Source organism: Nilaparvata lugens, chromosome 3 (genome assembly GCF_014356525.2).
Source record: "Nilaparvata lugens isolate BPH chromosome 3, ASM1435652v1, whole genome shotgun sequence".
NCBI classification, from domain to species: Eukaryota; Metazoa; Arthropoda; class Insecta; order Hemiptera; family Delphacidae; genus Nilaparvata; species Nilaparvata lugens.
This window is the reverse complement of record NC_052506.1, coordinates 9,814,752-9,831,210: the sequence shown is the minus strand read 5'-3', so window position 1 is coordinate 9,831,210 and position 16,459 is coordinate 9,814,752. Positions and strand designations below refer to the sequence as shown.

The window sequence follows — 16,459 nt, the reverse complement described above, 5'->3', positions numbered from 1 at the left end:
TTTAGAGTATTAGCATATTAAGCTGTTCCATATTTTTCGGTATGAATATACCTCAAAATTTATCTATTGATCAGTATGTCTTTAATATCTTTGATGATTTCCAAGGAGTTTCCTGTCTTTCCTGTATTCACATTCAGTAGTGATTCGAGTTAAAGACTCATCACGAGAGTGATACCATTGGGCGCTGTTTTCAAGCTAAAATAATATTCACGGCTTGAAATATATTTTCCAGGCAACACCACCTTTGAAGGACTGGAGTAAAAATAGAGCAATGGTGCGACTGATCAACACAAGAATAACACACAGACCACAAATCAAATTCAAGGATAAAATTGACAATAGGAACATCCCTTTCGAGCCCAGAATAACAGATAAGCCGAATTCATTGAAACCTCTGGCTATATTAGTAGAGGAGGACGAAGAACATGGAGAAAGGTAAGTTGCATTATTCTACGTATAATGGCAATTTATAGAATATTTATTTAACTTATAATGACATTTTTTGTTCACCAAACACCAAATTTATTGGGCTAAGCGTTTTTTCTATACCAAAACAGCATTATTAGATTTTCTTAGTAAATTGAAAATCTTGGAATGAGTTGCACAAATGCTAATTCAACTACGAAACCTTCTTGTTCCGATGATAAATGAGTATTTTGTCCTTTATGAAGAAATGGAATATTTAAGGGCCGGTTTCCGAGCTCGGGATTTAGCTAAGTTCTTGATTTTAACTGGCCTTAAACTCTGGAGTCAGAAAATTGACTTTCCGAGTCAGAGCCTTAACGTAGTCGAGGACTTTAATAGACTCTGGAGTTTAGAGATCACGTTAGACCCTGGAGTTCATAGGGCCGGTTTCCGAGCTCGGGATTTAGCTAAGTTCTAGACTTTGACTGGCTTTAAACTCTGGAGTCAGAAAATTGGCTTTCCGAGTCAAGGTGTTAACGTAGTCGAGGACTTGAATAGACTCTGGAGTTTAGAGATCACGTTAGACCCTGGAGTTCATAGGGCCGGTTTCCGAGCTCGGGATTTAGCTAAGTTCTAGACTTTAACTGGCTTTAAACTCTGGAGTCAGAAAATTGGCTTTCCGAGTCAAAGCGTTAACGTAGTCGAGGACTTTAATAGACTCTGGAGTTTAGAGATCACGTTAGACCCTGGAGTTCATAGGGCCGGTTTCCGAGCTCGGGATTTAGCTAAGTTCTAGACTTTAACTGGCTTTAAACTAAGGAGTCAGAAAATTGGCTTTCCGAGTCAAAGCGTTAACGTAGTCGAGGACTTTAATAGACTCTGGAGTTTAGAGATCACGTTAGACCCTGGAGTTCATAGGGCCGGTTTCCGAGCTCGGGATTTAGCTAAGTTCTTGATTTTAACTGGCCTTAAACTCTGGAGTCAGAAAATTGACTTTCCGAGTCAGAGCCTTAACGTAGTCGAGGACTTGAATAGACTCTGGAGTTTAGAGATCACGTTAGACCCTGGAGTTTATAATTTCGCTTTCTGAGTAAAGGTCTTATAAGTCCAAGACTTGAATTAGATTCTCGCCTCTTTCCGAGTCGAGCATTTATCAAAAATCGTTAAGTCCAGAACTTGAAACAGCGTAATTTTAAACCCTCGACTGGGGTAGGGTTTAAATTTAAGTTCTAGACTTAACTGAGCAAACACATTTCAGTTATTGTTTTGGAGTAGATGGAAAGCCAAATAGATGTCATGGAATACCTAAATTATTTGGATCAGTCCATCTAAATTCATAATTTATAGTTTGCAAGTTTATTTTGCAATAAAATTGTATCAGTTATTCATAATAGTGACATTACTTTTTCATTTAATTGTTCAGTACTTATAAGTGTATTTAACTTGAATTAGTTGTTTTTGTTTTATGGGTCCCAACAAGAGGCCAATTTCGTAGAAAACGTGCAAGTCCCTCAACCGATTTAGAAGTAAGATGAATTAAACAATGGATGAAATGGAATGGAACTAGGCTAGCCGATATAATCTACCAAACTCATATGAATGTGGTGTAACGGATAACACTCATATATTATTATAGTCTCAATGTTCAATTTTAAGCCGTGTCCACACTGAACTGTTCGACTTACATGTTTGTTGAAAAAGTTTGGGCGAATTTTATTATGTTTGACAAATAATGTTTGCCCATGACCAGTGTGGACGAGTCACCAAACAAAATATTTGTAAGTGGGAAGAACATTTTTCATGTTTTACAGCTGTCAACTCTGAAAATGTTTGGAAAAACAGTTATGTTTTGATTGACAAACAATGATTGTCCAAACTTTTTAAAGTGTTTGTCCCTGAGCTCCTCAACAAATATGTTTGCCGAACATGTATGTCGAACATTTGTTCAGTGTGGACACGGCTTTATGCTCACTAGCCAACTTATTGCAGTTTATTGGTGAATATGATATTATCATAGCATGATCTTCATGTTATTGAATTAAATTTTCATTATGTTGGATTTTTTAAATCGTTGACAGCTTCAAACCTCCTTCAGGAATCTCGACATAATTTTCAACTGTTTGTAGTTGATATGAATTTGAGTATAATATTGATATTTGTTTCTTATTAGTTTCAGTCATCCATACGAATATGAACTGGACCTTTTCAAACCGAGAGAAGAACAACTTCTTCACAGACAACCAATAGCATACAAAGCGTTGGATGAGGTGCCATTTCTGATTGTCAATGACAACAAATCATTAGAAGAAATGATGAACCATCTGAAATGTCAGAATGAAATAGCTGTAGATGTAGAGGTTAGTTTCAAATATATTAACAAATACATTAATTAATAACAAACATACATTAATAACAAACAATACATTATTATTATGTACTAGCTGGCCCGGCGAACTTCGTACCCCCAAATAGTTTAATGCATCTCATGACAAACTTTAGCTGGATGCACACCTGAGGAGGCGCGATGCGGCATTTTATTTATATAGATAATTTCCAACTGCAAAATAAATAATTTACTAAATCAATTAATTCTGAACACCGAAGACAGCACAATTATTCGAAACAAAGCAATGTCTTTAGACAACCTATCTGCAGCCATCTCTAGTTATTTGTGTATTGTTTTATATTTTGACGAAGTCTGTCTGGCGACTGCCGGTCACGGACTGAATATACTGAATACTGAATTACCTGTAAGTCTTTAACCTAAGGCCGCACTGCTGGATGGTTACACACAGAACAGTCATTTTCTTTTTTAGTCGGGGCGTTTAGAATGAAATACATGGGGTGGTTATGGAGCAGCACACACTCTTGTCTACTATCTACCTACGGCTGTTGTATGACGCAATGATTATAACAGCTGATTTTTATTTCTGTGTGTGGCCAGCTCACAAATCTTCTCCCATAAGGATTGCATGTAAACTCTGATGGACCGTAGGAAAGAGTCCTGAAGTCGAATCATGAATTTGATAGGCCATAAACCTGCTCCTAAACATAACAAACACAATTTAAAAAATCATCAAATTCGGTGCACACTTATAAAAGTTATTGAATGTCAAAATTTGAGGCTCGATTTTTATTTATATAGATGATTGCTTCGATTATTATATGATGCTTAGCTCTTAATTTGAAATAGAAATCGTTATATGTATATTTCTCTTTCAGAATTCTCTAATATTCGAGTAATTTGAATGTATTAAAAAACTCAACTTACTTGAACTTATCTGGATTCATAATTACATAAAGTAATCTGTCTCCTAAATTCTTCACAACTAGCCTTTTTTGTTGTTTTAATATGCTCATGGACTGCAATGAAGGCTCATAAAACCTCCACTGTACCCCTCAAACTCAAGAGCAGTGTAAAAAACATATTTTTTAGTCATCTATCTTCATTTTTAAACAATGTTTAGAATTTATTTGGAATGAACGCTTTAAGCTGGGTTTACACTGAATCCTTATAGATTCTTAATCCTTATAGATTCTATTAGATTGAACGTAACTTGACAAGCACATATGTTCATCATGTGTATGATGAGTTATGTTCAGTCTAATACAATCTATAAGGATTAAGTTATTAACATTTTGTTAATAACTTCGGTGTAAACGCAGCTTAAATCTGTTGAAGAATTTCTTGATTTGTTGTTTGAATTACTTGTTTCACCAACAGTAAAGGCTGTAGGTATAGCTCAATATAAAGTTCAAAGTTTCAAAAACTCATTTTATTTTATTGAATTCTTATTTAATTTGCATTTAACTTAATGATGGTAGTATAATGATATCAAGCCGATAATTATTACTAAACAAAAATCCAAATTAAATGCTGTAAATCACCCCGAAGACTTCTGCTACTGCTAAAATATTGACAACAGGGTAAACAGCTAGATGGAAATATTGAAAAATATTTGCAGTAGCAGAAGTCTTCGGGGTGATTTACAGCATTTAATTTGAATTTTTGTTTATAAAATATAAATATTTTAATAATTAATTCATTATCGTCTGAATAAATGCAATATCTCAGTAATTTTCATTTGTATCAAGTCGATAATTTAGATTTGGCAAACACATCAATAATATATTTTTATCTCTGTTCTGCTCAGCATCATTCGTATAGGACATTCCAAGGAATTACGTGCTTACTACAGATTTCGTCCAGAGAAAGAGACTTTGTGATTGACGCCTTGGAACTCAGAGACAGGTTACATGTTCTCAATGATGTTTTCACCGACCCTAAAATTGTCAAGGTTAGTATTCTGGTAAGACCGATAACTTAAATATATTTTCCTACAGTTACCTTGAAAAGTGGCCATTCCTGCACTGATCACAACGCAAAGAATCACTTTTCTGCTCTAGTGCGGGAAAAATATTTTCTGCACTCCAGATTTGCAACATGGCAACACAAAATAGTTGGTGGGTTATATGGAGGATTAGTGCTCGAAAACAAAAATTAAGTTGGTAACAATGACTGTGGTTTTAGATAAGAATCATTTCAATGGCTACCTACATTTATGATAAAATCCCAATCTAGAAATCCAAAACAAGGATAATCTTCATCTAAATCATAATTAAATAATCATCGTTTACGAATTCTCATCATTTAATAATAAATAATAGTTTTTTTCTATTGATAATTATTATTTCAACTGCAAGCAATGAGAAAAGTAGCAAATATACATTATAAAATTCGATTTTTGAGGTTAAATGATTACCGTTCGATATCAATATAAATAAAAAAACATAAGAATACTACAATAAATATTCTCTGCTGTCTATGTTATTTTTATAAATATTTTTCAGTTTACTTTGAGCATTTTTCTCGGTAATTTGAGCAAAAGTCTAAATTTCTGAATCCTGTTTCTGTAGTTTTCAGCTGGATGAAACAAACTTAGGTACGATTCTTTCATCTAGGTCGCGCGCTTGTCGGTTCAGCCAATCAGCTGTTGGCGTGTATTTTGAATGCGAATTTTTTGTTCTATCTGTTTTTTTTCTGATTATTGAATGAATAAAAATGAGAACTTTGGCTGAGAATTTTTAACTTCAATTTGGATTATTAATTTTTAAATGAATTAAGGTTGTTTTTAATAACAGCATCACACACACAAACATTTGATGAATTTCAGCCATCATTTTACCCATAATTACCCACTTTTCATATTCAATGGTAACTGTAGGAAAAATTTAATGTGAAATACGTGCGCAAAGCTCCTCTGCTGCACTCAAGAAGCCATTCCGCCCTCGCCCACGGCTCGGGCGTAAACGTTTCTTTCGGTGCAGCAAACTGTCACTTTGCGCACTAGTTGCACAAATAACTATTCTGTTGATAATTTGGGTAAGATCCAATTTGAAAAGTTGTATTCAACTTCAATATTGATTCTGACTAAAGCTTGCTCAATACAGCTACCAGCTACCTAATTTTAGACGCGCCGATTTCGAATGTTACTTGTATTTTTGACAATTTTTTGAAGTATTCAAATGCATTGGATGAAATTTGGCGATCAAGTTTCAAATTGATAAACATGAATAGAAAAAATATTTATTGGGTATTTATATACTACTTGATTTTTCAATTATTAGGATTTTGATTTTTAAATATTAAATATAATATAATCATAAAATCAATTTGAGTATATCTGTTATTTACTCGGAGGAAAATCAATAAGGATTATCTTATCTAATGTTGCTTGTATAATTTATTAATATCGGGAACCGAGCTTCGCTCTGGAGTACAAAAGCATAAAACATGTATTACGAAAGAAGAAATTATAATAACATTCATAGTTCATACAGAAATGTTTTATCCAATCACAGTAAATTGAGATTAATTCCCCAGAGGAATGCAAAAATCTCCCTCATAAAGACCCAGTTGCACAAAAGCCGGTTAAATTTTAATCCTGATTAATTTCACGTGAACCAAATCAGAGAAGACCATTTCAAAAAGATGGATCTACTGGAATTAATCAGGATTGAAAATAACCCGGCTTTTTTGCAACCGGCACTAATACCTGATTGAATGATTACACAAGTTCAACAGCTGAGTCATAATTTTGACACAGTCCCACACACATGAACTCGCTCATTCACTTCCATCATCAACAGACGACGAAATAATTATTATCAGCTGTTTTTCCAAGGATGAATAATAATTATCCTTTTAATGTCCTTCGGCGAGTTTTCCCAGGGATGAGACCTAGTGTAATCGAATCTTTATATTATAAACCTACTAAGTTTGGAATTTCGTGAGAATCGTTAGAGCCGTTTTCGAGATCCGGTGAAATACAAACATCTAAACATCCAAACATCTAAACATATAAACATAAATTGCTCGTTTAATAGTATAGGATTCCATGGTTTGCTACTGGAAAATTGATGTGGTAAGCTGAGTCAAATACGTTTAAAATGCACTGTCTTATTGTTTTTTTTCAATTGTGCAGGTATTACACGGAGCTGACTCGGATATCCAATGGCTGCAGCGTGACTTGTGTGTTTATATTGTGAACATGTTTGACACGCACCAAGCTGCTCAGGTTCTCGACTTCCATAGGCTCAGTCTCGCTCATCTGTTGAAAGTTTTCTGCAATATTGATTCGAATAAAACTTATCAGCTCTATGACTGGAGGACAAGGTATGGATTATAAGTAGTTTTAACAATATTCATGTTGATCGTAACAACTCTCAGATTATAAAATTGATTCACGTTATTGGATAGCGTGTGGCTGAACCAATCAGTGTATTTTAAACAGAATAAAAATAGTCAGTATAATGTTATATCAATTATTATGAAGTTATAACATTTTATAAAATAGATAATTATCGAGATTATTCCTCTGCTGCTCTTGAAATTTGAAACTTCAAAATAATGGAGCTTCTCTGAAATATGAACATCTTATTTTACATACTTGATAGTATGGGCACTTCTTAAAATTATTTGTGCTTGAATCCTTGGAGGTATTTGTTTCTAAGAAGAGAAGATGGTGTCAGAACTAAGGACTAAATGCATAATTCACAACGCTTAATTAACTACCATTAAATGATCGTGTTTATTATAATGTGTATCATTCCGGGTTTAAACCAACAGTTCATCTATTTACGTTTGAACCGAGATTATGTATATCGACTGGAAGATATCACAAGTGACTTTTCAACCTTTCAGTAAATGGTTGAACTTTAATTTTACCTTCAGTTTGAAATCAAATCTATTTCACCTGGCTTGTGTCATATTATAAATTATGAACCACCAAATATTTAAAAATAATATAGTTTTTTATAATATATAGCTTGAAAAATGCATCGTTATTCGATGGATGAATATGTGTTAAAAATTAGATTGCATATTATACTGTAAGTTGCCCCCTGTGGGTTAGAGGAGCTTTGAGTCGAACATCGTACTCAAAGATGCGTTGAAAACCAGAATTCACCCACAGTATCCATGCTTGTCGTAAGAGGTGACTAAAATGGACCCCAAGGCAACTCCAGAAGTTGCCTTGCCTATCCACGGGATCTGCCCCATCAGGGCAGTTTCGGAGGGGCAAAAAAACCCAAGAGACCAGAGATGGGTGAAACTCCAGGCACAAATGTAGGTCAAGAGGCTGAGTCAAGGGTGGCCGGGTGCCCTAGAGGCAGTTTGGCGTCACCACTCTCAGCGGAAGGACCTATAAAAAGGCCAGGAGTGGAACTCGCGTAGGTCACGAGTTTGTGGGTGGAGAGGCCAAAACTCACCACTGCTCAAAGAAGGGCGGCCATTCAGGCAAAACTTCTTAGGAGAGGTGAGGCTTTCAACCCTGCAGAGTTTCGGAGGGGCAAAAAGAAAAAACCAAGAGACCAGAGATGGGTGAAACTCCAGGCACAAATGTTGGTCAAGAGGCTGAGTCAAGGGTGGCCATGGCCAGGCGCCCCAGAGGCAACTTGGCGCCCCTTCGTCAGCGGAAGGACCTTCAAAGAAGGCCAGGAGTGAAACTCACGTAGGTCACGAGGACTAATCAGTCTGAAGAGACTGCCAAGCATATCACACTGGATAAGCAACCAGGTGATGAATGGGATGTTAGCATAGGGAAAAACTCCTGGTTCTTGTAAAGGACACAGGTATTGGTTTGCTTAACTAACATACTACTTGGGAACACAATAAGCTTCGGTTGACGTGTGGGGTTCTTTGACCTTTGAATCCTTGAATCTGTCTCTTCAAAAATAATATTTAATAATACTGTAAGTTACCTCGATCAATCAATATTCAAACGATAAAACAATTTTTCATTTCTGTAGGCCTCTGTCAGACGAAGCCATTAGATATGCCAGAGAGGATACTCACTATCTTCTTTACATTTACGACCTCCTTCGGAATCAGTTGATAGAAAAATGTAAGAACAACACAAACCTGCTAGAAAGCGTCATCTACAGAAGTACACAGATATGCAAAAAGGTAATCTCATTTGCTGATATTTCTCTAGTATTAATATAATTCCATTCAGTTTCAATAAATATCAAAAACTAAATCTTTTCTGACATATATTATGATATAATTGACATATATTTAGCATATTATTGACTTTTTATTATTTATCAAAATTTGGGAACAGAATAATTTTGGGCTATGCTGTTGTTCTATCCCGATCATATTCATATGAATTGTAATTGTATCAAAAATAATAATAGCTATTTATGTATTAAGAGCGTAATGCGCGACTTTATCACTCGCGTAAAACAGTTATCACGTGACGCGAAGCGGAGCGTGATAATTTTGCAAGAGCGATAAAGAAGCATTACGCGCGAATTACATACAACAATTTTTCTACAACTGCACAAACCTGTTAAATCACTTATATCTGGCGTAGTTTATAATAATTCGTCCACACTGATATCCATCATGGCTGTAGAATCGGTACAATTACCGACTTTTTAGTTTAAGATCTGATCGAGAGTGGTTTGTCTTTTGGCGAGCTGCTTATCATCAGCTGATTAGCGAGCGTAAAGAAACTCTTCTGCGCATGCTCGAATGATTTGCGAGCGTAAAGAAAATCTACTGCGCATGTGCAAATGGTTAGCGAGCGAAAAAGTAGATTCTCCTCAGAAATAAGCTGTTTTACGAGGAGAATTGAGTATGTAAATTCTTTCTTTACGCGCAGTTGTAGAAAAATAAATATATGGAGGAAACCTTAAATAGAGGTTTCCAGTAGCTGGAAATTACTGGGATATTGCAAATATTCGAATGCGAATGAATTTATTATTATCAAACGAAACAGCAATTAATTAATCAATTATTATTAATTACAGCATTTAATTTGAATTTTCGTTTAATAATAATAATAATTAGTTTACAATAGCATTGCTTGTACGCTGAAGGAATAAAACTTTTATTCTATTAGAATGTAGCCTATTTACAATCTCTTTCCTATATAGGGCTACTTGTAATATAAATATAAAGAAAAATAAAAATCTCAGTAGGCTTTTTAAATTATTTTATCACATGTTTCAACATTGATGCCATTTTCAAGTCTTGAAAATCAAAATAATTTAAAAAGGGTACTGAGATTTTTATTTTTCTTTATATTCCTATTTACAATGTATAATATTTTAATTAATTTTAATTGTTTGACGTTTCCGATAGCATTGTTTGTGTGCACTAAAGGAATAAAACCTTATGAAATGCTGAAAATATAAAAACCCGTTTTTATTCCTCTAAACCGGTTCTGGAAATGAGCAGAATTTTCTTATTTCAGAATCTGTCATGCACCACTAGCAGCAATTACCAATAGTTAGCACTATTATTTATTATTTTTAATAATAAAACACTGATTTATTATTTTAGTTTCAATTTTTTTTCTCTTGATTCTTTTTTGAAATTTTGTAGTTTCTTAAGATTTTGTATACATTAATTTAAGACTCTATATATTCCTTCTTTCATTTTTTTCTATCTTTTGTTTGATCATTTTTTATTGTGATTAAATATACGAAGAAAAGGCCCCACACAGGATTACCTTTGGGGCTTCATTTAGACTATGATGATAAACATGTATTGTGCATGCGTGGGTGTTTTCTACACCAGTTATGTTATTTTATTTCAATTTGTTTGTACAATGTTTGTTTTTGGTCGAATAAAATTATATTTATATTTATTACTGAATATTGGAAAAATGAAATGAAAAAAAATCGTTATTAGACGGAGTTATTTATTATTATTAATTATTTATTAGAACTTTCTGTAAGTCCTTTCTTCCACTCAACCTCGAATATTCTGCTCAAAATTTTCAAGTTTATTTCAATATTATTGAAACTTTCGGATTGTTTAGTGTTATTTCCGGCTCTTATCAACCCTTCGAAATTCAAAATTCATCAGTCATATCTGGAATACGTACTCTCTGAGTGTTAATCTTAGGTGAAAACAGAAATTTTAAACTTAACCTCACTTTGGACTATTTATGAGCCAAAATCAAGGAATTGAAGAAGTTTTGGGCAATTGCCTGTTTCTCTTTCCAAATATCGTGTTTGTGACTGTTCTAATAAATAAATAAATATTCCAAGTAGTGGAAGAATAAAATTACATTGTGAATCTAGGCATTGAAGTCTTCAAAGTATTAAATACGATTTTCATTTTCAGAAATACTGGAAAGTGATGTTGAATGAAGAGAGTCACATGGATCTGTACAGGAAAAGTAGGAAATTGTACGACAATCGCCAAATGTACGCCCTTCGACGTCTCTACATGTGGCGCGACAAAATCGCTCGAGAAGAAGATGAAAGCTATGCGTAATTATCACTCAATTTTTCTTCGTTTATTAGATCTTAATCTTTTCAACCTTTCTCACTAGACGATAAGCCGTCGGTCCTGTCTACCTAAAAAGAAGTCATCTCTCATAATCATCATCATCATCCCTCTGACTCAGTACCCACGCACAAGCCTAAGAGCTTATGTTGGCTTCACTCTCAGTATTATAATTATTATTAATTTTATCCTACTAAAAATACTAAACCATCCATATGATCAAATGGTCAACCAATTTATGTGGGCTGTAGAGTTAATTCTTCTTCTTCGATGGCGCTACAGCCCAAATCGAGCCCCGGCCTCCTGAATACTGCGCCTCCATCCATCACGATCTCTTTCCTTCATTCTCCAATTTCTGATGCGAAGAAGTTCTGCAGCATCTTTTGAGATCCCATCCACCCATCTCAGTCTTGGCTTTCCCACCGGTCTTCTGCCTCCTGGTTGTCCCACATATATTTTTATGGGAGACCGAGTGTCTGGCATCCGCTCCACATGCCCTGCCCATCTTAAGCAGTTCAGATTGACATATGCAGACAGGGGCGGCTCTTTATAGGGTGCAGCTAATTCATTGTTGTTTCTTATTCGCCATACACCCTCATCACATACAGGTCCGTATATTCTACGCAGCATTTTCCTTTCCCAGCGGTCTAGATTCGCTGCAGCCTTGGATGATAATATCCACACTCCACTTCCATAAGTGACCATTGTGCGTACTATAGTATTATATATTCTGATCTTTATGTTCCTGTGGACGCTTCTTGACTTTAATATCTGCAGCATAGAGAAGAATGTTTTGTTTCCTGCATTGAGCCGTTTTTGTACTTCTTTCATCCCATCACTGTCATCCGCTATGTAAACGCTGTAGATTTAATTACGTACAGTATTTCTTTCAAACTGCTTCTCTTCAAAATCACCAATATATAACAGTCATATCAATGGCTATTTTCAAATTCTCGCTTCACTAAGTGCTGTATTTATGAACGATTCTCCTGATGCAAGCACGCTTTGGTTGCCTATCAATCAGCTATCACAATCCTTCTGATTGGTTCCTGTTGATGCTTTCTAGGCTAGCAAAGTGTGCTTGACTAAAAACGTTCTTAAAACTCTTCTATAAATACGGCTCTAATAGTTCAATCAAAAAGCTACCAGTGCCAGAAAGGGAAAAACCAAACAACATTTCAAGTATTGTTTGATAATAAATTATTGTTCAACGTTCGCAAGTATCACTAACAATTCAATTCAATTCAATTTATTTGCCCTATATACGAGATTTGTACAATTACAAATTCACAAAATCACAATTTTATTTTAGATATTCACCAAATCAATCTATTATGTGTAATTTTATGATTAAAAGTCTATTTTGAAAAATATTCTAGTTTTTACACATTCATCAATATCTTTTGTAAGTTTTTTAACAAGTATTACTCAAGCCGATTACTGTCGACTACTGTCTGTTTACTGTTTTGGTCAGGTACAGTACTGTGTAAGAACGGCACAGTATGAGAGTCTACCAGCGTCACATAGCTTCACGAAAAATAACTACTAGGACTATCGGCTTGAATTAACATTGAAATTTGAAACATAAACGCCCTACACCATAGGATATCTTCTCATGCTATTTTTTCCATGCTAATATTTATCAATTATTCAGTCTTGATCCAAGACTTGGGTATGCTCAAATCTATAGTTTATTGCATTCGATTGATTTAATCTTCGTTTTATTCTCGCAGGTACGTTCTTCCTAACCATATGTTACTGCAAATATCTGAATCGCTTCCAAGGGAAATGCAGGGCATATTGGCATGCTGCAATCCTGTGCCACCTCTAGTTCGACAGAATTTATTGATGATTCATAAAATTCTTTTAGAAGCCAGAGAGCAGTCGCTTGTGAAGGTAACATTAAACATGTATAATAACTATAAAAATCTGATAATGGTCAATAAAAAGTTGTGTCTCGTTATTCCAGTATGCGACATTTATAAGGAATGAGCAGGTAATTCGTGCTTCGCAACGGCTTACAAAAATACAAAAAGATGATGCTAAAGCATTATAACTAGTAGTTCTGTGAACAGTAGACCTCACGCAGTTTTTTCATCCACAAGTATCTGAAGTCACCTGTTCTAGTTGATTCAGTTGAATCATAATTTACTCTTGAAAACTGTTATTTGTTTTCTCCAAGATCAGAAACTCACTTATGTTAATAAACTCAGTTCACGTTTGAATTTGTATCCCTTATGATAATAATTTATCCAGTTCCGTGATAATCTTTTCATCTGATGAAAATATTTCTTAACTATTTTAAAATTGATTTTTTAAATCAAGAATATCATAATTTCTTCAGCATTATTTAGTTCATTTACTCATTTTTTTATTTTATTTTCAATCACCTATTAAATTTGTTTTTCAAATGTGAGAATATTCATACTGATGGGCACGAATCATAAAAATATTTCAAACCCTACCTTATAGAAATAGACACGACCAGATATCTGTGTAATGCATGCAATGAATAATCCACTTGTCAGCTGATTGATTATGAATAATTCTATAGTCTGATTAATCCTATCTTCAAAGTAGATGATATATATAGTGATATCAGAGTATGGAGGAATTCCTTTTCTTTTAATATTATCCTTAAAATGCAAAATTTCAAAAAACCTTGTGTATACATCGACGCGCAGTTGAAAAAGGAATATTCCTGCAAAATCTCATCGAATTCTATCAACGCGTTTGGCCGTAATCGCGTTACATACAGACAGACAAAAGAAAATCCGAGTTAAAACATAGATCTCACTATGTTCGGTCAATGATTCTTTTTAATTTATCATGCACATTTTTTTAGGATTCGTTGGCCGCTGAAATTTAGCTTTAAATCTACAAAAGTTGTTGAAAACAATTAGAAAAATATACATAAAGTATTCTATTTTGCCAAAATAGCATTATTAATCTTCATTAAAGTTAGGTAAAATTAATAGTAAAATTCTTTACAAAAATAGGCTGAGATCGGGGATCGAACCCAATAATGGTTGTGGTTTCAAGTAAAAACTAAAACTTCAATTAGCCGCTATTTTGGAGTATCATAGAACATTTTCATTGATGTTATCTTTCTTTTTTCTTGTCTCTTCTGTATTACCATAGAGAAACAATAGCATGAGTAGGTATCCCATGGTATAGGGCGTTTATGTCGCAACTTTTACTGTTATCTCAAACTGATAGTCCACGTAGTTCTTTCCTGTGAAGCTTTATGACGCTGGTAGTCTCTCATATTGTGCCGTTCATACACTCTTACCCAGTCAAAACAGTAAAAATCGCCAATAATCGACAGTAATCGGCTTGAGATAACAGTAAAAGTTGCGATATAAACGCCCTACACCATGGGATATCTACTTATGCTATTGATTCTCTATGTTAATCCAAGCTCCATTTCCAACCCCTCCTTCTCCATCCTTTCTCCTGTCCCTTACTTGTGCGTTTGTGTGCTTTTGATTCGCTATGTTGAAAGTTACAGTGTGACATATCTATCTAATTTTAGGAAAAATATCGTAGAAGACTGGAGAAAAATATTATAAACATTGAGCGGCACAAGAGAGACTGACTCGAAATAGTGGGAAAATCTAATATGAAAAATGCCGGCTGGTGGGGAGACTGGAAGTTCCACCACTCTGAAGCTCTGCGATATTTCATTCAGTCAGCGCAATTTGGCTTTCTGGTGATCCTGATTTTATTATTGAAAATTAAAAAGGAAAATAAATTTAAATTTATGTGCTTGAGGAGCTGTCAATACCCATGGTTTATGACATATGTAGTATAGTGTACTATTATAGATATTATATTGTACTATTATAGTGTATATTATACATATGTAGTCTATAATGTTGTATAGTATATTAGTTATAGTGTATAGGATTGGTAAATAAGCGGATAACACCGGATATAATATAACAATAGGATTTGATAACACAGGATATGAATTATAAGTGATAAAACAAAGTTTTTTTTTTTTTGTTTTTCAGAAGCATATTGAGACAGAAGCTCAAAGACAGTCAATAGAGCAGGCACCGAATTGGAAGCCAGTGAATGTGGAGAGTAAGCTGTACTGTCCGCACGATCTTTCTTGTAGCGATGAGTTGCCTGAGAACTTGCCCACTGTCTTGCTAGGTGGCCTGAGGCTGGAACCTGCCAATTGCGCCCTCTCTGCAAAATGCGCCATCAATGTGTTCGCTGACGAACAGGTGAGTTTTTCAACTAGTAGTTCTGTGAACAGTAGACCTCGCGCAGTTATAAACCGCAGCCTCCTCTTATACTGTCCATCGGAGTAAATCCTGTCTGTATGTTGTGTCGGCAAGATATCGGCGTGAAAACAGCTAATGGCTGTTGGGGTTGGTGTATCAAAAATGCTAACATCAAAAGCTAATCTCCTTCAAAACAGGACAGCCCGAGTTCAAAGCAGAGAAAGTACGAGATACAATACTATGTTATTTTAGTTATTAATTGCATGCGTTATTGCACGCAATCAATAGTTCATTTAATAGTGCATTCAATGAGGCATGCAATTAATAGTCTATACAGCAGCTGATTTTTTACCATGTTACATTGAGATATTGAATTGCATGTGTCATGACATGCAATTTATAATCCACTCGACAGCTGATTTGTGATGAATAATTATAAAGTCTGACTTTTACTCTAATATTGACGTATGAAGGAGGCCATTTTTTCCTTTTATATTATCCTTGAAATGCAAAATTTCTAAAAACCTTGTAAATACGTCGACGCGCAATTTAAAAAGGAACATACCTGTCAAATTTCATGAAAATTTATTGCCGCGTTTCGCCGTAAATGCGCTACATATAAACATTTAAACATAAAGAGAAATGCCAAACCGTCGACTTGAATCTTAGACCTCACTTCGCTCGGTCAATAATTTATATCCCTGTCATCTTTAGGTTTTCTTTTAACTCTGTATTATTCTGAATCGGAAACAGGTTTGGGCTTCGTTCGTTCGTGTCAGGTGGTTCTATATGCCAATATTTGAAAAATTATCCACTGTTTTAACATCTCTGTCATTAAACATGAAAAGGTTATGTGCATTCTGGAGCAAGACAACATTTTAAGAGATGTCAACTGATTGTGTATCACCAGTCTCAGTACGGATCGTCAATCTGCCTCCAGGTCGGGCAGTTTTCTCTTGTGAGGCACATTATAAATAAGTATAAATAAGTAGGTTTGGGCTTTCAAAGCCTG

The 16,459-nt window shown here is 34.7% G+C and overlaps 1 protein-coding gene across 3 annotated transcripts in view; it reads left to right on the top strand.

The window, feature by feature from the left end:
- The window catches only part of LOC111044064 (exosome component 10), a 41,131-nt gene that overhangs the window by 14,058 nt on the left and 10,614 nt on the right, over positions 1 to 16,459 (top strand). For all 3 annotated transcript variants that reach the window (XM_039425345.1, XM_039425344.1, XM_039425346.1), the window contains 8 exons: positions 233 to 435; positions 2,576 to 2,762; positions 4,560 to 4,703; positions 6,891 to 7,081; positions 8,716 to 8,872; positions 11,048 to 11,196; positions 12,946 to 13,108; positions 15,229 to 15,447. In XM_039425345.1, the coding sequence (XP_039281279.1) occupies positions 233 to 435; positions 2,576 to 2,762; positions 4,560 to 4,703; positions 6,891 to 7,081; positions 8,716 to 8,872; positions 11,048 to 11,196; positions 12,946 to 13,108; positions 15,229 to 15,447 (1,413 nt within the window). The remainder of the gene's footprint in view (positions 1 to 232; positions 436 to 2,575; positions 2,763 to 4,559; positions 4,704 to 6,890; positions 7,082 to 8,715; positions 8,873 to 11,047; positions 11,197 to 12,945; positions 13,109 to 15,228; positions 15,448 to 16,459) is intronic.